The sequence below is a fragment of the Ostrea edulis genome, chromosome 3 (genome assembly GCF_947568905.1).
Source record: "Ostrea edulis chromosome 3, xbOstEdul1.1, whole genome shotgun sequence".
In the NCBI taxonomy this organism is placed as follows: Eukaryota; Metazoa; Mollusca; class Bivalvia; order Ostreida; family Ostreidae; genus Ostrea; species Ostrea edulis.
This window is the reverse complement of record NC_079166.1, coordinates 78,467,644-78,491,464: the sequence shown is the minus strand read 5'-3', so window position 1 is coordinate 78,491,464 and position 23,821 is coordinate 78,467,644. Positions and strand designations below refer to the sequence as shown.

Genomic DNA, 23,821 nt, shown 5'->3' with positions numbered 1-23,821 from the left:
CTCTGACATGTTTCACACTGATTGTTAGGCCGTTCTCGTCACACGGATTTTGACTAAGGATAACTCCGTTTAACTGATCAGGATATAGGGTTCACGGCGGGTGTGAACAGTCGACAGGGGATGCATACTCCTCCTAAGCACCTTATTTCACCTCTGGTGTGTCCAGGGGTCCGTGTTTGCCCAACTATCTATTTTGTATTGCTTGTAGGAGTTAAGAGATTGATCACTGTTCGTTATCTTCACCTTTCATATATATAGAGAGAGAGAGAGAGAAAGAGAGAGAGAGATAGAAAGAGAGAGAGAGAGAGAGAGTTCGCCCCGCAAGCTAACTGGTCGGGGTTTGGATCCCGGCCGCACAAATCTAAGTCGTCAAAACAGGTAGTGACAGTTCCATCCCCAAACACTCGGTATCAGGTGTGGATGTCACTGGCCCTCCGAAATGACCTTAAAAATGGATATCCCATGTTACATTAGATGTGGCACGCTAAAGAATCATCACTATTCAATGGCCGTAAGCGCCCAGCAAAGGCCTACATTTGAAGCCCTTCACCGGTTTTGGTGACATCTCCAGATGAGTGAAAAATTCTCAAGAGAGACATTAAGCAAGATACAATCAAGATACAATCAATCAATTAAATATACCACCTTCTACAAATAACATTTATAAGTATGATTACAATATATATTTTCATTCATACTTACATCATTAACTCATTCTCACAGGATGGGTCTGCCAAATAACATCCATTCTCTGAGTCGATCTGATGACAGGCGGGATCTGAGGTTGAGAGAGGAAGAATGAGTTTATGTAATTTTATTTAACGTTATTTTATATTTGTAATATCAGAAATTTTATTATAGTAGTACCACCGTTATAGTTGGTGATCAAGCAGTCATACAATTTAGAAAAAACATACATTGATAAATTATACTTTTATCATTTATGTCATTGCCACTTCTTTCATACGTGGGACACCCCTTAAATGTTTGTAAAACATATATGCCCTAAGGTGCAACATTAATTGTAAAGGGTTATACATGTGCATCAATTTATTGGTAGTAATGTCAAACCATTTCAAAACATTGAACATACAATTGACATTGGTGCCAATCAAGCAAACGATTCTCAAAGCATAAAAAACACTATACTATTGTGTCCGGTTTAACCCTTGACCTTCGGATGTACCAGTGTATCAAGTTTAATTTATGTCAAGCAAAGGGTTCCCAATATATTGAGAGGATAGTATCTTCCTATGTCCAGTTTCACCCTTGGTCTTTGACCATGTGACCTCAAAATCAATTGGGGTCAACTTCTTCTGCAGATATACCATATATATATATATATATATATATACCCTTCAACTACTCTTTACATACTTGGTATGGAGTCTTTAGGACAATAATATCAATTGTAAATTTCAGGACTCCTTCATGCACTCCTAGAGGGGTGGAACAAAACCTTCCAAACAATTGACAAATTTTGAAAAATCGTCTTTCCTACAACTACAGATCTGTGAGAAACGCTAAATTCCTAGTGATATGTAAATCAGGAAGGCTTTTACCAAAATTGTAATTTAATGGTCTACAGGGTAAATGTTCTGACCCCAGGGTTTAGCCAAAGTTGGTATACTATAGTTCCTTGTGTGAAACCTATAAATTACATTTTGTTTTAATGCTATGGATACTAAATTGAAGCTAAATAGATATTTAGAAGGAACAGGTAAACCTTTACTAAAGTTGTACATGTAAATTTCACAGATTTTTATCAGGTCGGGTCCAAATTGGTCATAGTGATTAAATGTATGTGGTAAAAATTTATTTTGTAAAATTATTTTTGTTTAATAATTCTCTTTCCAGTTATTTTCGGATTTGATATGAAGCATCATTGGGACAAGAGGTATCAGTTGTAAATATCAGGACTCATATGTGTGTGTTAACAATTGAACATTTCTAACTTCTTGATTACTATCATTTTTTTGAAATTTTGTATGAAGCATATGGACAAGGTGACATAAATTGGAAACTTCGGGAATATTGCACCCCCGATACCATAGTGGCAGGACAAAAACTGCCAACAATTGACCAATTTAAAAAAAAAAACAAATCTTAAACCACAAATCTGAATGAACATCTAAATTCATAATCATGTACAGCAGGAAGGCCTTACGGAAATTTCATGATCTTTGGGTTAGAGGAAATTACCAAACTTGGTATATGTACCTTGCAATCACATATATGTGTGGTAGTTACCAATCATGTATATGAACATATTCAATAAACTTACACTTAAACAGTTCAGTAGTGGTGTAATTTTCTGAGGGGCATCCTTCTGTGAATGACTGACAGCTGGAAGGGTGTAGAAATCCATAATCCGAAACTTCCAAACAATTCCCTGGATTGAAAAAGAAAACATGAAATCAAAACCGGTTCAATGTCAATTGCATACTCAGAATGGTGTGTGTAAGGTCATCATAAGGTACCATAGTGAGGTCGCAACACCAATTTGAAAATATGTGCAACTTTTGTTTTACTTCGTTGTCCAGATTTCTACCTGAAGGTAAATGATTGGCAGAAAATGGAGAACAGCCACATTGACATACATAAATCACCCTTTACTCTCTGTAAAATATTTATTCTTATCAAAGACATTTGCAAAATGCTCACCTTGTTTAAAAACTCTAGCTGCGTTTTTGTTACAGAACTCAACAATGGCCGATTTCTGTATATTAGGGACACATACATATCGACTGCGTCCATTCTCATACACTGAACAGTTCAGTCTAGTTGCTGAATCTGTGAATTCTGTCCTATTCCTGGGACATGAGTCCGCTACGTAACCAAACCCTCCGTAGTTCATCTGTGTCACATCTATGGGGGAAACACCATTGAGGTCAATAACATTCTATCAAAATTATAGAGTTCCTTCTTAATCTAAATTCCAAACGGCATTCACAAATATATAACCCCATTACTATGGTATCCTGGATTATGTTGAAGAGAAACAACATAAATTCCTGAAAGGTAAGCAAGCAGGCATATACATACATACATACATACATACATACATACACATACATACATACAAAAATACATACATACATATATACTACCAGAACACTTCTAGTATACCGGTCCTCAAAATATCGCGCTAAAATAAGTGCCGTCGAAGGCGGTTTAGTATATATATATACGATCGCGTTAGCGATCGGTAAATTCGTTAAAACGGCAAAATTCCTTGTTTAAAATGAAATTTAAAAGACTGGTTTTTAAACGCAGTTTTGTAAATTCAAATTGAAAACAGAATGCAAAAAGACGAACATTTTATGTTCCAAAATCGATAGAATCCGTTGTCTAGGAAGATTGTGACGTGTGCGTTATCTTACGTAATTCTCCTGAATATTATCGTCACTGATGTTAAAGAATGCGAATTCCTTCTGGGATTGAGAGGAGATATTGATTTTTCCTAGTTTACAAACAAACTATTATTCTAGCATGTGTAACATTTGGGAAAAAACTTTTAAAAACGTTTTGATTTACATTTTACCCAACGGATACTTCTGAAATGGGGCCTGCCCAAAACATCCTTGCTAAATTTCTTTAAAATTTATATGATAGACTCACATGATCACCTGTACTTATCAGGGGCTGCCGCCCCCAAGCCCCTGCTTAATTACTCTCAATCGCCACTGGACTTTATAATCAATTTATTTCACGAAAAATTGGCGAGTTTCACGTATCAGCTTCCGAGGTGAAAATGCAAATGGCGGTGTGTTTACAGTCCGCTTAGCAACGGCAAGGGGAATAACTGATCATGTACAGTCGCGTGATATTGGGTACCGGTTTACTAGAAACTTCCCGACAATTTCGTTATCAAATGTTTTTAAATATATAGAGTATTTTTATTATCGATTTTAGGTAGAGAATGATTCAGTTCCCATTCGGGTTTCTTTTCAATATCATATAATTAATAGTCACAATGTATGGTAGCAAGCCATGCTTTCTATAGACACACAAAAGGTGCGCTTTCTGAAATGATATTCAATGACTAACATTGACCACAGATAACTCCGTTTACCTGATCAAGATATAGGGATAACGGTGGATGCAACCGGTTAACAGGGTATGCAGGCTCCTCCTAAACACCTGACCCAAATATGTTTTGTTCAGAGGACCGTGTTTGCCCAACTCTTAATTTTCTGTTATTTATTGGATTGATGATATTGATCACTGTCCGTCATCTTCACATATATTTGAAAGCATTTTATATCGTCCTTCTCTGATAAGTATTTCTAAATTGCTGAATAGTAGTAAGTTTACACAATATGTATATATACATTATAAGGCTTTCAATATTCAATTGTGTGGATAGAGGCGACTAAATGGGGTGGTCCTTCAAATGAGACAGCAAAAGACGAGGTCCCTTGTCGCAGCAGGTGTCATGATAAAGATCCCTCCCTGCTCAAAAACCGTAAGCATTGAGCATAGGCTTATTGCAGCCTTTTACCGACAATGGTGACGTCTCCATATGAGTGACAACTCATCGAGGGTGACGTTAAACAAGATACAATCAATATCCTTAATGTCTCCTTATATCCTTTTATAAATGCAGTGATTCACTAAGGTATTGTGAGATTCCCCTGGTACCTGACTATGGAATAGGGGTACGTGAATATTTCGATACCCTTTACAGGTATATAGCCAGCATTCAGGGAGATGGGGATAGCTAGAGCAGAATGCCACTATACGATAACGTTTCTGCTTTATTAAAGTAACTTCCGGGAAAACTCCCAAGCAAATACAAGCTGTGACTGACAGTAAAGAAGTTGAAAAATAAAATAATAAATATTTGACACATATGTGATTGAATATATATAACTTAAAAGAATTAGAGTGAATCTGAAACAATACACCCCTCAAATCGGCCGAAAGTGTCGATTCATGAATCATTGTCATCCTGTCAGTAATTCCTCTCATTATCTCCGATGTGCATTGACCTTTGAGGTCAGCAGTTCAGAAATAAGCGAAAAAGAGGCATTGAGCACATGTCGGATTTTTAAACAATTCAACATGCCAATTTTATAGAAAATTTACTATCAAAATTTCATTTGCGTGGCACATTTGCGTAATTACATGTATTACTTTTTTACACTTATAGTACTTCTTGTCATTCGTGTAATAGTTCAAAACAAACGACAAGTGTAGTTACTCGTGTCAGTTTTCATCTCCGTATAAAACTTCGGTCGCAGCAACCTGATTATGTTCGGCAATCATCGTTCTCATTTCTGTGTATATAACGCAATGACGTTTTATATGAAAATATCATTGTAGGTATGCTCTCAAACGATATTCCCTTGTTTATTTTGCTGCTTTTTTCTTCAGATCTTGGGGATTATACTAGTTATACCGATAGGAATTAATTTATGCATAATTGCAAAGTTGAAAAAAAATTGCCGTCAGTTACAGATTGTATTGCTTTAAACGAACTTCCGGGAAAATTCCAAGTCACAACTTCTCTAACAATTCTTCCTCAACAAAATGCATAGCCATATGTGCATCGTGGCACGGAAATTCGGTTTTATAGTAGATACTTAAAATCAGAATCCGGTCTAAACACTCAGTAAACACGACATAAATCAATGAGATATATATTTATCATAATTCGTATAATTAGAAAGTTAACACGCACTTATTCATCTTAGGAAACGAACATGTACCAGTCTTGCACGAAAACTCCTAATTCGATGAAATTCAAAGATCATGAATCTCGAGACAAATCACTGGTGTGCAACCAGCAGACCGTGACACCTACCATTCCAATCGTTCAGGTTACGACCTTTTTATATCCCTATTAAATCAGTTTCTTTCAGCTATGATTTTTCAAACCATCACGTTCAACGCAATGAGAGTTAAACGTTTGTTACAAACTTGTCGTTTTGACGTTTTTTAACCTGTATATTGAGGGGAAATATGTGTATAGGAAAACTGGATTCCAGGGACACCATATTACCTTAAAATCACTGTGGTATCAACTTCCTGGATCCGCTCCTGAATTCGCTATACCAACCTGATCAAATCAGCTCCGTTACCGCTCCCGTTACGAGAATATAAGATAACTCGGAACGAGATCGAGGGGCTGATTTTGATTAGTCTGGACCGTACATACAAGTCACTTGCACAAGGAATCACTTTTTACGACAATGACTAATATTTGCTAATTTGTCATGCAATAAAATTAAATACATTGGGTGACTGTCCCCTATCCAATTTGAATAAATTAAAAGAATGAAAGTTTGAAGGTTCGTATAGAATAGTAGACGCCTCCTTTCCACGAAATAATAAATTAAAGAATTACAGTTTCGCAAATAAAAATGATCCACTGATAGTAGAATATACTAACTAACCCCTAACACCCCCGCATGATTTAAGAAATTGAAATCTGGGTCGATAGACTTATTTTTAAGCAACCACAGCAGACACCCCCCCCCCCCCCCGTCTTGAAATAGGATTTTGAAGATTTGGCAAGAACACCTCTTTTTATATCCTTATCAAGATTTTTTGAGAAAACAACTGCCATTAATTTTGTTCTTACTATACGTTTCGGCAATGTCAATTTAGTTATAATTACTTAAATTGTTATAGTGGAGGAACAATTGTAGTGATATAGCACAAAGTGCAACAGAATAAAGCTAAAACCCGAAAATCATAATTATACATGTGTACCATAGTCCACACACAAATAAACATTGAATCAAATGAAAGTAAAACAATACGTGTGTACCACAGTCCACAAACAAATGACTATCGAATTAAACGAAAGTAAAACCACAATTATAGATGTGTACCATACTCCACACACAAATGACTATCGAATTAAACGAAAGTAAAACCACAATTATACATGTGTACCATAGTCCACACACAAATGACTATCGAATTAAACGAAAGTAAAACCACAATTATAAAAGTTATTCGGTATACATGTACTTACATGACCACGGTTTCTTCTTAGCCACCTTTACATATTTTCATTCTATTCATCTGTTGATTTTGATAATAGAGAGTCAAATGCAGTGCAACAATGATGACATACTTAAAAATATTCAACAGAATCGACATCAAATTTGAACGGATATCTATATATATTATCTGCTCTGTGGTTTTATGACTGGCTAAAAGAATATTATCCCATTATAAATATGTACGAGGTTATTTGAGGCATGTAACCCAGGAATACTAGGGAAGTGTTTTGTCACTTACGAAATCACGTGGTACATTTAAAATCTGATGCCTCTGTAGGTGTATATAGGGCGGGGGGTTAATGCCGAATTGAATCGACTCGTCTGTTACACATTGACTAAGCGATATTTATCACAGTCACTCTGAATAGCGGAAAAAGTCACCAACCATCAGATACCAAACGTAAGATTTTCTCTTTAGATTACATGTAATAAGTAATGTACACCCTTGTTCCTTTCATGGGGGGGGGGGGGTTGAAAGTGAAATAATCATATATGAAATGTTTATAGGGAATGTGAAGGAATATAATTGATGATGAAATAAAGTTGGAAAATCCAAACGATTTGTTGACTGATTTGCATCATTGTTAGCCACGGTTACTGAGTCCCACCACAGGAGATCAAAGTTTTACATGCATATACTGTATTTAGGGAAAATCTTTGAAGATATTCTCACAAGAACCACTGGGCCAGAAAAGCAGAAATTTACATGAAAGCTTCCAGACATAGTGCTGATTCCAGTTTGTTAAAAGCATACCCTAGCTGGGGATAGGATGAAGCCACAACAGTGGATCAAAGTTTTGCATACAATTATATAGAAAAAATCTTTTAAAATTGTCTTCTAAAGAAACATTAAACCAAAGAAGTTTACATTTACATGAAAGCTTCCTGATATAGTGCTGATTCAAGTTTGTAAAGTCAGGGCCTTCGGTGGTAGGTGGGGGACACAATAGGGACTAAGGTGCTAGATGCGAATATTTAAGGAACATGTTTAAATATGGTCCAAGTTGACCCAGGTGAGCGATGTGGCCCATGGACCTCTTGTCATAAAGTTGAGTTGTTAAAATGCCTTTAATATCCATTTTCAATAAAAGGACAATTAGTATGTATATTGTTAACACTGAGAAATATTTGAATGTTAACTTATCTTGTCTACGTCATAGTCGTAGTTGTACATGCGTTGTTCATCACAAACTTGTTTTGTCCTGAACGTTTTACGTCGACTGTTCTGGATACAAGGCCATTATAATTTCGGTGTTTAGCTAAATATGTTGAGGGACGTTTCAATACTTCATTTGACACTGTATCACACACAGACAATGTTGATGTGTTACATGTAACTCGTACCGTTTACTACCTTTAGAGGGTGTTAGGTTCAGTTAGGTCCAACTAATGCATTTTTCCGAAGGACTTGCGTATATAGATCGAAATGTGAAAATGAAATTTGAAAACATCTAAGACATCTGCTCATCAACTGATTTAAAGCGAGCATTAAATCATTTGTTGCTCTCATCAACTCAATTCATATATGCGCATCAATTTAATTACTGCACTCAATAATTGAATTTATACGACCATCTATTCAATTATTGAAAGAGATTGATCAATGTGCTTTAGCTTTACCTTTCAGCAATGATTGATTTGTTGTGCGCATTAAATCAGTTTATGAGAACAATAATTAATTTGATGTCCTCAATTATTATGCTTATCATTTTAAAGTTGAACTGAAATTGATGACCCCCTCATTGTAGCAGAATCATTGCTTACAAACCTAATTTGGAGCTCTGTATAAATGATCTTATCGTATCTTTAATTCAATTGGAGATATCTTTAATTGTTTACAACGATTTTGTGTAAGATATTACTGCGCAAATAAGTTTTTTTTAAAAGAGAGCAACAATTGAGTTAAACAGATAATTAATTCAATTGTGGATGTGTTCAATTGAATATATCTCTGATTATAATAGAGTCGCTCTCACTGATAAAGACTTATTGCGCGCATCACTACTTCAGTTGAGGAGAGCAATAATTTAGATTTTGCACAATTGGTAAAGGTCTAATTGATTTTTATCAATAAAACCTTTACCAAAAACCTTCACCATGTTCAATTTGTCAGAATGATAAACTAATGTTATCAACAATCCAATTGATGCATACAATAATTCAGAATTGAAGATATCATTATTTATTCGAAGGGATCTTTAATTTGAATTGTTGTGTGCAACAACTGAAATGCTGATATCTTCAAATAATTATATATGTCTTCAATTATTTGAGTTTATGTTAGTTTGGCGCTCTACAGGGATAGCCAACCCAAACTATGGAGTAACACTTGCTACTTCACAACTGAAACGACACAAAATATGCAAATCTATATATTCCTAAACCATTTCAAAAAGGGTCCAGATCCCGATCACAACACATCAAAAGGGGTCCAGATCCCTATCCCAACACATCAAAAATGGTCCAGATCCGGATCCCAACACACCAAAAGGGGTCCAGATCCCGATCCCAACACATTTATATCTGCACCTATATTCGAAATTAATTATATGGGATATATTTCTTTCATTTGAGATCTAAACAAATTGTTTTGTGATTTACAAAGACTTACTGTATTTCCAATTTTTATGTCAATTATCAAAAAAAAATCGTTCATTAAAATTAAGCAAACCCTCTGTAGAGCAAAGCTTACTTCGGAATGTTTGCAAACAAACACCCCCTCCGAATATTTGGAATATAGTGACCCCCGCCCCCCGCATACTTTCCAATGAAAGGTGAAGATAACGAACAGTGATCAATCCCATAACTCCTCTAAGCAACACAAAATAGATATTTGGGCAAACATGGACCCGTGGACACACCAGAGGTGGGATTAGGTACCTAGGAGGAGAAATCATCCCCTTTCGATCTGTCACACCCGCCGTGAGCCCTATATCTCGACCAGACAAACGGAGCCATCCATAGCCAAAACCAATGCGCCAAGAACGGTCAATAAATTGGTATGAAAGACGCCAGACAGCATTCGACCCAACGACAGGCGGCTTCGGCAAATCAGACCGCCACAACGACCACAAAACTCTCGAAATTTCGACTATATAGTCAATATCCCCTGGGATTTTTTTGCCAATATAACAAGCATTTCTCCATACACTGAACATTAGACCCCGGATAGTGTGTTATATAGTAAAGCTCCCCCCTTAATCTGAATGAATATTGCAAATGCTTTCAGAAATATCCAAATTGGCCGTGTTAATACTTTATTGTTGTTTGGGGATTCCCGGGGGTGGGGGGGGGTAAGCTAAAGCAATGTGCAATAACGTGTCTGCTTTATCAAACGAACTTCCGGGAAAACTCCAAGTGACAACCTCTCTAACAATTCTTCCTCAACAAAACGCATAACCATATATGTATCATGACAAAGAAATTCGGTTTAATAGTAGATAGTTAAAATCAGCACCCGGCCTTAACACTATGTAAACACGACAGGGAGCAATGATATATATATATATATATATATATATACTTATCACGATTGACAATTAATTAGAAAGCTAACACGCATTAATTCATCTCAGAAAATGAACATATGCCAGTTCCGATCTTGCACAAAAACTCTCAAATCCTAAGAAATTCCAACTCGGTAATATTATGAACCTCGAGACAAATCACAGGTGTGCAACCACCAATACGGGACACCTACCATTATAATCGTTGAAATTACGACCTTTTTATATTCGTATTTAATTAGCTTCTTTCAACTGTGATTTTTCGGATCATGAAATTCAACGCAATGGAAATTAAAAGTTTGTTTCAAACTTGTCGTTTTGACGGGTACAATACAATAGCTTTTTATATGTATATTGAGGGGGGATATGCACATATGTTTATGCGAAAACCGTATTCCAGGTACCCCATTTTACCTTGGAATCACTGTGGTATCAAACTTTAATCCTGGATCCACGCCTGAATTCGCTACCCTGATCAAAATCAGCTCCTTTATCCGCTCCCGTAACGAGACTATAAGATAACTCGGAACAAGATCGAGGTGCTGGTTGTGATTAGACTGCACCGTACATACAATTCACTAGCAAAAGGAATCACTTTTTACGACAATGACTAATATTTGTTAATTTGTCATGCAATAAAATTGAATACATTGGGTGACTGCATTTCATTATAAGAATGAAAGTTTGGAGGTTTGTATAGAATATTAGAAGCCTCCTTTCCACGAAATAAGAAATTAAAGAATTGGAGTTTGGCAAATAAAAAATATCCACTGAAAGTAGAATATACTAACGAACCCTTAACACCCCTGCATGATTTAAGAAATTGAAATCTGGGTCGATAGACTTATTTTTAAGCAACTACAGCAGACTCCCCTCCCCCTTGAATTAAGAATTTGAAGATTAGGCAAGAAAACCTCTTTTTATATCCTTGTGAAGATTTCTTGAGAAAAAAAACTGCTATTAATTTTGTTCTTACTATACGTTTCGCCAATGTCAATTTAGTTATACATATGTAATTACTTACTCCTCCTAGGCACCTGATCCCCCTCTGGTGTGTCCAGGTGTCCATGTTTGCCCAAATTTTGTATTGCTTTTAGGAGTTATGAGATTGATCACCGTTCGTTATCTTCACCTTTCATTGTTATAATGGAGGGACATTTGTAGAGATATAGCACAGTGCAACAGAATAAAGCGAAAACCCGAAAGTTTTAAGCCCACTATAATTCCAGTGTTTTAGATAAATATGTTGAGGGACGTTTCAATACTTCATTTGACACTCTATCACACATATACAATGTTGATGTGTTACATGTAACTTGTACCGTTTACTACCTTTAGAGGGTGTTAGGTTCAGTTAGGTCGAACTAATGCATTTTTTCGAAGGATATGGGTATATAGAGCGAAATTTGAAAATGAAATTAGAAGAACATCTAAGACATCTGCTCATTAACTGACTAAAAGCGAACATCAAATAAGTCATTGCTCTCATCAACTCAATTCATATATGCGCATCAATTTAATTACTGCACCCAATAATTGAATTTATACGACCGTCAATTTAATTATTGAGAGAGATTGATCGATGTCCTTGATCTTCACCTTTAACCAATGATTGATTTGATTTGCGCATTAAATCAGTTTATGAGAACAAAAATTAATTTGATGTTCTCAATTATCATGCTCATCATTTTAAAGTTAAAATGAAATTGATGAGCCCCTCATTGTAGCAGAATCATTTCTTGCAAATCTAATTTGGAGCTCGATATAAATGATCTGATGATCTCTTTAATTCAATTGTAAATATCTTTAATTGTTTACAACGATTTTGTGTAAGATATTAGTGTGCAAGTAAGTTTTTTAAAAGAGAGCAACAATTAAATTAAAGAGATCATTAATTAAATTGTGAATGTGTTCAATTGAATATATCTCTGATTATAATGGAGTCGCTCTTATTCATAGAGACTCATTGAGCGCATCACTACTTCAGTTGAGGAGAGCTATAATTTAGTTTTTGCACAATTGGTAAAAGGTTTTAATGATTTTTATAAAAGAAAACCTTTACCAAAAACCTTCACCATGTTCAATTCGGCAGAATGATAAATAAATGCTATCAACAATCCATTTAATACATGCAATAATTCAGAATTGAAGATATCATTATTCATTCGAAGAGATCTTTAATTTGAATTGTTGTGTGCATCAAGTTAATTGCTGATATCTTCAAATAATTATATATGTCCTCAATTATTTGAGTTTATCTTGATTTGGCGCTCTATAGGGATACCCACCCTATACTATAGAGTAACATTTGCTCCTTCACAACTGAAACAACACAAAATATGGAAATATATCTACTCCTAAACCATTTCAAAAGGGGTCTAGATCCCAATCCCAACACATCAAAAAGGGTCCAGATCCTGATCCCGATCCCTACACATCGAAAGGGGTCCAGATCCAGATCCCAACACATTTATATCTGCACCTATATCCGAAATTAATTATATGGAATACATTTCATTGATTTCATATCTAAATAAAGTGTTTGGTGATTTACAAAGGCTTACTGTATTTCCAGCTTTTATGTCAATTATCAAAACATTATAATTGTCCATTGAAATTAAGTAAACCTTCTGTAGAACAAACATTACCTCAGAATGTTTCCAAAACAAAAACACCCCCTCCGAATATTTGGAATATAGTGACCCCCCCCCCTTCGCATACTTTACAATGAAAGGTGAAGATAAGGAACATTGGTCAATCTCATAACTCCTATAAACAATACAAAATATATATTTCAGCATACATTGACACCTAGACACACATGAGGTGGGATTAGGTGCCTAGGAGGAGTAGACATTCCCTGTCGACCGGTCACACATGCCGTGAGCCCTATACCTCGACCATACAAACGGAGCCATAAGTAGCCAAAACCAGTGCGCCAAGAACAGTCCAACAAACGGTATGAAACACGTCAGACAGCATTCGACCCAACGACAGACTGCATCGGCAAATCAGTCCGCCACAACGACAACAGAACTCGCGAAATAAGGACTATATAGTCAATATCCCCTGGGAATCTTTTTGGCAATATAACCAATATGTATCCATGCATGGAAGATTAGACCCCGAATAATTTGCTATATAGTAAAGCTTCCCCCTTAATCTGAATGAATATTACAAATGCTTTCAGACATATCCAAATTGGCTGTGTTGATTTTTAGGTCACTAAACTCAGGTGACCTATTGCAATTGGTTGTCGTCCGTCGTGCGTTGTGCGTTAACAATTGAACATTTTTAACTTCTTAATAAACCAGTTAAATTGTTTTTAAATTTAGTATGAAGTATCTTTGGGACAAGGGGGACATAACTTGTAAATTTCAGGACTCGAGCACCCCTGGAGCCCTAGGGACGGCGCAAAAACTGCCCAACATTTTCAAATATCTTTTCAAGAATCACACACATGTAAGAAAACCCAAATACATCGTGATGTAGAACAGAAAGGCCGCTACCAAAATTGTAAATTTCATGAACCCTGGGGTAGGGGTTCTGACCTCAGGGCGGGACCAAACTTGTTATATAGTGTTTATGTGTAAAACACTTAATTGACATCTTCTTTAGTGCTATTGATACTAAATTGAAAATAAATAGATATTTAGAAAGAACAGGTAGTCCTTTACCAAAATGGTAAATTTGATTGGTAGGGCTTTTGGTTTCAGGGTGGGGCCAAAATGGTCAGTTATTAAATGTGTGAACAATATACATTTCTTTAACTTTTCTTGATAACTATCATTCCAATTCTTTTCAAATTTAGTATGCAACATTTTGGAACAAAAGGAACATACATTGTAAATTTTAGGATTCCTGCACCCCTGAAGCCTAAAGGACAGGGCAAAAACTGCCCAGAGTTTACCAATTTTCAAAAATCTTCTTCTCAAGAACCACACACATGTATGAAAAACTAAATGCATAGTGATGTAGAGCAGGAAGGCCTCTACCACAGTTGCACATTTCATGACCCCGGAGGTACGGGTTCTGATCCCGGGACGAGGCCAAACTTGTTATATAGTGTTTATGTGTAAAACACTTAAATAACATTTTCTTTAGTGCTTTTGATGCTAAATTGAAACTAAATGGGTAGAGCAGGTAGTCTTTTACCAAACTTGTAAATTTAATTTTTCCCTGGCGAGTAAGGGTTTTATCCCTAGGGTAGGGCAAATCTTAATATATAGTATTTATGTGTAAGTTTGCAGATATTGTATAAAATTTAAATGCATACTTAGGAATAGCAGAAAAGGATGTACAAAAAATGGTGAATTTCACAACCCAGGGTTATGACATTAGGATGAGTCCAAATTAGTCATATATTTTGATGTTTTAATGTTAATACACCTATTATTTAAAGCCTTTCATCAGTGTATACACTATTGAGGGCAGCGAAGTTTTAAGAAAACATCTTGTTTTATACTGTTGGTGAACATTAGAATTTAGTTTAGATATTCAGAACAGGAAAATATTTCTAGATTGCATAGCCCATGGAAGTAGTGATACTTTTTCACTAGTATTCAGGTGACCGATAAGGCCTGTGTGTCTCATGTTTATTGTTGCTTGGACATTCCCGGAGTGGAGGGAGGGGGGTAGCTAGAGCAATGTACAATAACGTGTCTGCTTTATTAAACGAACTTCCGGGAAAACTCCAAGTCACAACTCCTCTAATAATTCTTCCTCATAAAACGCATAGCCATATATGTATCGTGACAAGGAAATTTGGTTTAATAGTAGGTACGTAAGATCAGCATCCGGCCTAAACACTCTGTAAACACAGCACAACAAAGATCATTGAGATACATACTTGTTCATACAGCTGGAATAGAAGCTAACACACATTTATTCATCTCAAGAAAACAAGAAGATGCCAGTCCCGATCTCGCTCATAAACCTCTAAATCCGAAGAGGATAATGTTAAATCGACCATTTTATGAAGCTCGAGATACATGTGCAACCAGCATTACACCACACCTATATGTAGATGTACCAGTACGATATTTCAAATTAGAACCGTATTATATCCGTATTAAATCAGCTTCTTTCAACTATAATTTTTCATATCATGAAGTTCAACGCAATGAGAGTTACAAGTTTGTTACAAACTTGTCGTTTTGGCGTTTTTACCTGTATATTGAGGGGAAATATGTATATAGAAAAAAATGGATTCCAGGTACACCATATTACCTTAGAATCACTGATGTTGTATCAAACTTAAATCCCGGATCCGCGCCTGAATTCGCTACAACAACCTGATCAAAATCAGTGCTGTTATCCGCTCCCGTAACGAGAATATAAGATCGAGGTGCTGATTTTGATTAGAATGCACCGTACATACAAGTCACTAGCACAAGGAATCACTTTTTACCACGATGACTAATATTTGTTAATTTGTCATCCAATAAAATTAAATACATTGGGTGACTGTCCCCTATCCGATTTCAATAAATTAAAAGAATGAAAGTTTGAAGGTTTGTATAGAATATTAGAAGCCTCCCTTCTACGAAATAAGAAATGAGAGAACTGCAGTTTGGCAAGTAAAAATGATCCACTGATAGTAAAAGATACTACCTAACCCCTAACACCACCGCATAATTTAAGAAATTGAAATCTACATGGGTAGATGGACTTATTTTTTAAGCAACAACAATATAACAACCCCCCCCCCCCCCCCCGAATTAGGATTTTGATGATTTGGCAAGAAAACTTCTTTTAATATACTTGTCAAGACGTTCTGAGAAAACAACTGCCATTGATTTTATTTCTACTGTCCTACGTCCCTTTTAAAAAATATGATGCGTTCCTGCAGTGTCAATTTAGCTATAATTACTTAAATAGTTATAGCGGAGGATTAATTGTAGAGAAATAGCACATAATACAATAGAATAAAATGATAACCCGAAAACCATAATTATACATGTCTACAATAGTCCACACACAAATAAATATAGAATTAAACGAAAGTAAAACCATAACTATATATGTCTACCATAGTCCACACACAAATCAATATCGAATTAAACGAAAGTAAACCCATAATTATACATGTGTACCATAGTCCACACACAAATGACTATCGAATTAAACGAAAGTAAAACCATTGTAGCCAGGTGTTGGATCTTGGATCCACCTACTTGTTTTTCGGGTTGTTTTATGTCCTTTGTGCTAGAGATAGAAATAGTGTATGAGAGAGAGAGAGTGTGTGTGTGTGAGTTGTGTTCACATGCCTACTAAAAAACCATTTTTACCTGTCCACCCCACACCTCCAATATTAGCTTATGCAGACTACTCTAAGCCATTTATTGTTCATACAGATTCCAGTAGTTATGGACTGGGAGCAGTGTTGTACCAGAAACATGATGAGGTAGAAAAGGTAATTGCCTATGCGAATAGAGGTTTAAGACATGCAGAGCGAAACTATCCTGCTCATTGAAATTGAAATTGAAATCTGCATGGGTAGATGGACTTATTTTTTAAGCAACAACAATATATCCCCCCCACCGAATTAGGATTTTGATGATTTGGCAAGAAAACTTCTTTTAATATACTTGTCAAGACGTTCTGAGAAAACAACTGCCATTGATTTTATTTCTACTGTCCTACGTCCCTTTTAAAAAATATGATGCGTTCCTGCAGTGTCAATTTAGCTATAATTACTTAAATAGTTATAGCGGAGGATTAATTGTAGAGAAATAGCACATAATACAATAGAATAAAATGATAACCCGAAAACCATAATTATACATGTCTACAATAGTCCACACACAAATAAATATAGAATTAAACGAAAGTAAAACCATAACTATATATGTCTACCATAGTCCACACACAAATTAATATCGAATTAAACGAAAGTAAACCCATAATTATACATGTGTACCATAGTCCACACACAAATGACTATCGAATTAAACGAAAGTAAAACCATTGTAGCCAGGTGTTGGATCTTGGATCCACCTACTTGTTTTCGGGTTGTTTTATGTCCTTTGTGCTAGAGATAGAAATAGTGTATGAGAGAGAGAGAGTGTGTGTGTGAGTTGTGTTCACATGCCTACTAAAAAACCATTTTTACCTGTCCACCCCACACCTCCAATATTAGCTTATGCAGACTACTCTAAGCCATTTATTGTTCATACAGATTCCAGTAGTTATGGACTGGGAGCAGTGTTGTACCAGAAACATGATGAGGTAGAAAAGGTAATTGCCTATGCGAATAGAGGTTTAAGACATGCAGAGCGAAACTATCCTGCTCATTGAAATTGAAATTGAAATCTGCATGGGTAGATGGACTTATTTTTTAAGCAACAACAATATATCCCCTCCCCCCACCGAATTAGGATTTTGATGATTTGGCAAGACAATTTCTTTACAATACTTGTCAAGACGTTCTGAGAAAACAACTGCCATTGATTTTATTTCTACTGTCCTACGTCCCTTTTAAAAAATATGATGCTTTCCTGCAGTGTCAATTTAGCTATAATTACTTAAATAGTTATAGCGGAGGATTAATTGTAGAGAAATAGCACATAATACAATAGAATAAAACGATAACCGGAAAACCATCGGGTTTTTTGGCATTGAAATGGTCCATTACTGACAATTTCCATGATTACTTGTATGGAAATCAGTTTGAAGTTGCAACAGACAACAATCCACTGACATATATGTTATCCAAAGCTAAATTAGATGCAACTAGCCATCGATGGGTTTCGGCACTTGCAGATTACAGTTTCAGCATTTCTTACAGACTAGGAAAATTCAACTCTGATGCAGATGCTCTTTCTAGGAAATCCTGTTTATTTTCAGACTCAGTTAAATCCATTTGTAATTCAGCTTCTTTGGATGTTTTAGCTGCAGAAACTTTATCACAGAATTTGTCATTGGATGATGCCTTTCCAACTACAGATATGTCAGATATTGACTGGAGGAAAGAACAGAAAGATGACATAACTATAGCCAGAGTCATAGAGATTTTAGAGCAGGGAGAGAAGGGTAGGAATGAAACAAAGCAAGCTCAAAAATATTTGAGAGCAAGGAAGAAACTTCAAATCATCAATAAGGTCTTGTACAGAATTTCATTCTTAGATAGAGAAAGAGTCTTATAACTTTGTTTGCCAGATCATTTTAAAGAGGTAGTATTTGTTGGATTGCACAAAGAAGTAGGGCATCCAGGCATAGAGAAAACAGTTTCGTTAGCCAGGAAAAGAGTTTATTAGCCAGGTTTAGAGAAAGATATTAAAGTTAGAGTAGAAAACTGTGAGAGATGTATAAGAAGCAAAACACCTGTCAGACCGAGAGCCGATCTTTGTCCCATTACTTCCACCAAGTCATTAGATATTGTCTGTATTGATTTTTTTGTCTTTAGAAAAAAGTAAAGGGGGATTCGAAAATATTCTTGTTATGACAGACCACTTTACCAGATATGCCTGTGCAGTTCCATGCAAAAATCAATTAGCAACCACAACAGCCAAAGCCTTATATGAAAATTTCATTGTTCACTACAGTTTTCCTGATAGACTGCATAGCGACCAGGGAAGAAATTTTAAGAGCAAGGTCATCAAAGAATTTTGTAAGATAGCAAACATAAAAAAATCAAGAACGACGCCATATCATCCCGAAGGCAATGGATCAGTAGAACGCTTTAATCAGACTCTCATCAAAATGTTAAGTACTCTAGAGGAAAATGAAAAATTAGACTGGAAATCATATGTATCATCTTTAGTGTATGCTTATAATTCAGTTAAAAATGATGTCACTGGGTATTCACCACATTTTCTAATGTTTGGATGGCACCCGCGCTTGTCAATTGATGCATTTTTAGGAATAGAACCAGGAAATGAAGGATCAAAAGATCATCAGTTTTATGTACATAAACTTCAAGACAGGTTACAGTATTCTTACAAAGTTGCTGCAGAAGAATCAAAGAAAATTTCAGACAAAAATAAAGAAAATTTTGACAGAAAAGTGAAAGATTCAAAGTTAGAAATTGGGGATAAAGTTCTTGTAAGAAACGTTGGTTTTAAAGAAAAACATAAGCTTGCAGACAAGTGGGATAGAGATATTTATGTTACTTTTAAAATACCAACTTTAGATATTCATGTTTATGTCGTCAAACGTGAGGACGGAAAAGGATCTGTTCGTACCCTCCATAGAAAGTTTCTTTTGCCTTTCAATTGTATTCCAACTAATCTTAATTCTTATTTAGTTTCCAAACAGGTCAAACAGAAAAAAAAACTATCAGAATCCAGCCACTATTTCTTCAGATGATTCATCCCAAAGTTCTTCGGAATCTTCAGATGAAAGTGACAGAGGAGTGTACATAATCCCTCAGCGTCGTCATCGACGAGAGTCTCTATCCTCTCTACATCAATCTTCTCCACATCATTCTACCATACCATCTTCTTTCTCAAGATCTTCAATTTCAGTGATTTCACCCAGATGTAGTACTCCGCCACTCAGAAGAACCACTAGAGTTTGTAGACCTCCAGAGCGATATGGAGAGTGGCAGTACGTACAGGATGTGAACCAGAAATATGTTTACTTACAGACACTGGTATAAGTGCATCAGAGGTGCATGCGTTAAAAAACACCTGTTTAGTTTGTTCTGTGTGTTTGTGCGTATATATATTTTTTAATTTGTTGTTTTTATTGTCCATATACATCTGTACGTTATTAATACAAGTATATATATTAGGATGACAGCTAGGAGTTTGTTCATCATCAGTGTCACCACTGATGTATGATGGTATTTTTCTTGCCACTTGACCTATGCCCTGGTATCCTTGTCAAGTAAGATAATGTCAGGAGCCATTTTCTCCTGGCAGGGGAAATATGTAGCCAGATGTTGGATCTTGGATCCACCTACTTGTTTTTCGGGTTGTTTTATGTCCTTTGTGTTAGAGATAGAAAGAGTGTATGAGAGAGTGTGTGTGTGAGTTGTGTTCACATGCCAACTAAAAACCATTTTACCTGTCCACCCCATACCTACGCACACCGTCAAGGTTGAAGCACGTAACTTATGATGCAATTATATTGTATAGGGTTATGCAGACTGGTTTTTTCCATAGAATATAATATTTGAAAACCCAAGAATATTGTCCTGATCTGTCGACCGGTTACACTATAATCATACATATGTACCATAGTCCACACACAAATGACTATCGAATTAAACGAAAGTAAACCCATAATTATACATATGTACCACAATCCACACACAAATGACTATCGAGTTAAACGAAAGTAAACCCATAATTATGCATGTGTATCACAGTCCACACACAAAAGACTATCGAATTAAACGAATATAAAACCATAATTATACATGTGTACGATAGTCCACACACAAATGACTATCGAATTAAACGAAAGTAAAACAACAATTATAAAAGTAATTCGGTATACATGTACTTACATGACTACGGTTTCTTCTTAGCCTCCTTTACATATCTTCATTCTATTCATCTGTTGATTTTGATAATAGAAAGTCAAATGCGGCGCAACAATGGTGACATACTTAGAACAAAATCGACATCAAATTTGAACGGATATCTATAGATATTATCTGCTCTGTGGTTTTATGATTGGCTAAAACAATCCCATTATAAATATGCAAGAGGTTATTTGAGGCATGTAGCCAAGAAGTCATAGGGAAGTGTTGTCACTTTCATAATCACGTGGTGCATTTAAAATCGTATGCCTCTGTGTGTGTGTATATATAGGACGGGGGATTAATGCCGGATTGAATCGACTCGTGTGCTACACATTGACTAAGCGATATTAATCACAGTCGTTTTGAATGGCGGAAAAGGTCACCAATCATCAGATACCAAACATAAGGTTTTGTCTTTAGATTACATGTAATAAGTAATTTACACCCTTGTTCCTGTCATAGGAGAGTGGGGTGTTTTTGAAAGTGAAATAATCATATATGAAATGTTTATAGGAAATGTGAAGGAATCTAATTAATGAAGAAATAAATTTGGAAAATCCAAAGGATTTTTGACTAATTTGCATCATCGCTAGCCACGGTTACTGAGTCCCACCACTGGGGATCAAAGTTGTACATGCATATACTGTATTTAGGGAAAATCTTTGAAGATATTCTCACAAGAACCACTGGGCCAGAGAAGCAGAAATTTACATGAAAGCTTGCAGACATAGTGCTGATTCCAGTTTGTTAAAATCATACCCGCCTGTGGATAGGATGAAGCCACAACAATGGATCAAAGTTTTGCATACAATTATATTGAGAAAATCTTTTAAAATTGTCTTCTCAAGAACCATTAAACCAAAGAAGGTTACATTTACATAAAAGCTTCCGGACATATGTCGACTGTTCTGGATACAAGCCCATTATAATTTCAGTGTTTTAGATAAGTATATTAAGGGGCGTTTCAATACTTCATTTGACACTGTATCACACACAGACAATGTTGATGTGTTACATTTAACTTGTACCGTTTACTACCTTTAGAGGGTGTTAGGTTCAGTTAGGTCAAACTAATGCATTTTTCCGAAGGACTTGCGTATATAGAGCGAAATGTGAAAATGAAATTTGAAAACATCTAAGACATCTGCTCATTAACTGATTTAAAGCGAGCATCGAATAATTTATTGCTTTCATCAACTCAATTCATATATGCGCATCAATTTAATTACTGCACCCAATAATTGAATTTATACGACCATCAATTCAATTATTGAGAGAGATTGATCGATGTTCTTGATCTTCACCGTTCACCAATGATTGATTTGATTTGCGCATTAAATCAGTTTATGAGAACAATAATTAATTTGATGTTCTCAATTATTATGCTCATCATTTTAAAGTTCAACTGAAATTGATGAGCTCCTCATTGTAGCAGAATCATTTCTTGCAAATATAATTTGGAGCTCGATATAAATGATCTGATGATCTCTTTAATTCAATTAGAGATATCTTTAATTGTTTACAACGATTTTGTGTAAGCTATTAATGTGCAAATAAGTTTTTTAAAAGAGAGCAACAATTTTTAACTTCTTAATAACTAACAGTTAAATTCTTTTCAAATTTGGTATGAAGTATCATTGGGACAAGGTGGACATAAATTGCAAATTTCAGGACTCCAGGACCCTTGGGGGAAAATCTAAATGAATACTTAGGAATAGCAGAAAAGATGTAGAAAAAATGGTGAATTTCACAACCCAGAGTTATGACTTTAGGATGAGTCCAAATTAGTCGTATATTTTGATGTTTTAATGTTAATACACCTATTATTTAAAGCCTTTCATCAGTGTATGCACTATTGAGGGCAGTGCAGTTTTAAGAAAACATCTTGTTTTATACTGTTGGTGAACATTAGAATTTAGCTTAGATATTCAGAACAGGAATTTTTTTCTAGATTTCATAGTCCATGGAAGCAGTGATATTTTTTCACTAGTATTCAAGTGACCGATAAGGCCTGTTGGCCTCTTGTTAATTGTTGCTTGGGGATTCCCGGGGGGGGGGGGGTAGAGCAATGTACAGTAACGTGTCTGCTTCACTAAACTAACTTCCGGGAAAACTCCAAGTCACGACTCCTCTAATAATTTTTCTCATAAAATGCATAGCCATATATGTATCGTAACACGGAAGTAGGTACGTAAGATCAGCATCCCGCCTAAACACTCTGTAAACACAGCACAGCAAAGATCATCGAGATACATACTTGTTCATACAGCTGGAGTACAAGCTAACACACATTTATTCATCTCAAGAAAACAAGAAGATGCCAGTCCCGATCTTGCTCAGAGACCTCTAAATCCGAAGGAGATAATGTTAATTCGGCCATGTTATGAAGCTCGACATACATTACTGACTGGCGCATGTGCAACCAGCATCACGCCACACCTATATGTAGATGTACCATTACGATATTTCAAATTAGAACCGTATTATATCCGTATTAAATCAGCTTCTTTCAATTTTCATTTTTCATAATTTGGGGTTCAAAACAATGAAAATTAAAGTTTGTTTTGACGCAGACACGTGGAAGCTGAGATTTTCTTTTTCTTTTTACAACACAATATTTTTTACCTGTATATTGGAGGAAAATATGTAAGCGCCACAAACCCGTACCCTGGGTACTCTATTTTACCTTGGACCTACCTATAGTTTCAACGTGGTATCTAATTAATATTTCTGGATCCACCCCTGAATTTTATACACCAACCTGATCAAAAGCAGGTCATTGATCTTCCTTAACGACAGTTTTTAAGATAACAAGCGCTGAG

General features: G+C 35.7%; 1 protein-coding gene across 3 annotated transcripts in view; it reads right to left on the bottom strand.

Moving 5' to 3' along the window:
• LOC125676208 (uncharacterized) overlaps positions 1–21,216 on the bottom strand; it is a 441,312-nt gene extending 420,096 nt beyond the window's left edge. For 2 of the 3 annotated variants that reach the window (XR_008801283.1, XM_056159100.1), the window contains exons 1-4: positions 20,982–21,216; positions 2,665–2,868; positions 2,285–2,392; positions 703–778 (exon numbers count right to left, since the gene is read on the bottom strand). Coding sequence is in view for 2 of the 3 variants with exons in the window: in XM_056159100.1 (XP_056015075.1) it covers positions 703–778; positions 2,285–2,392; positions 2,665–2,857 (377 nt within the window). In the remaining variant the exon portion in view is untranslated. Of the gene's footprint in view, positions 1–702; positions 779–2,284; positions 2,393–2,664; positions 2,869–6,988; positions 7,039–20,981 lie in introns of all 3 variants that reach the window. The other variant, XM_056159101.1, reaches the window with a different exon arrangement.
• Between the last annotated feature and the right edge of the window lie 2,605 nt (positions 21,217–23,821).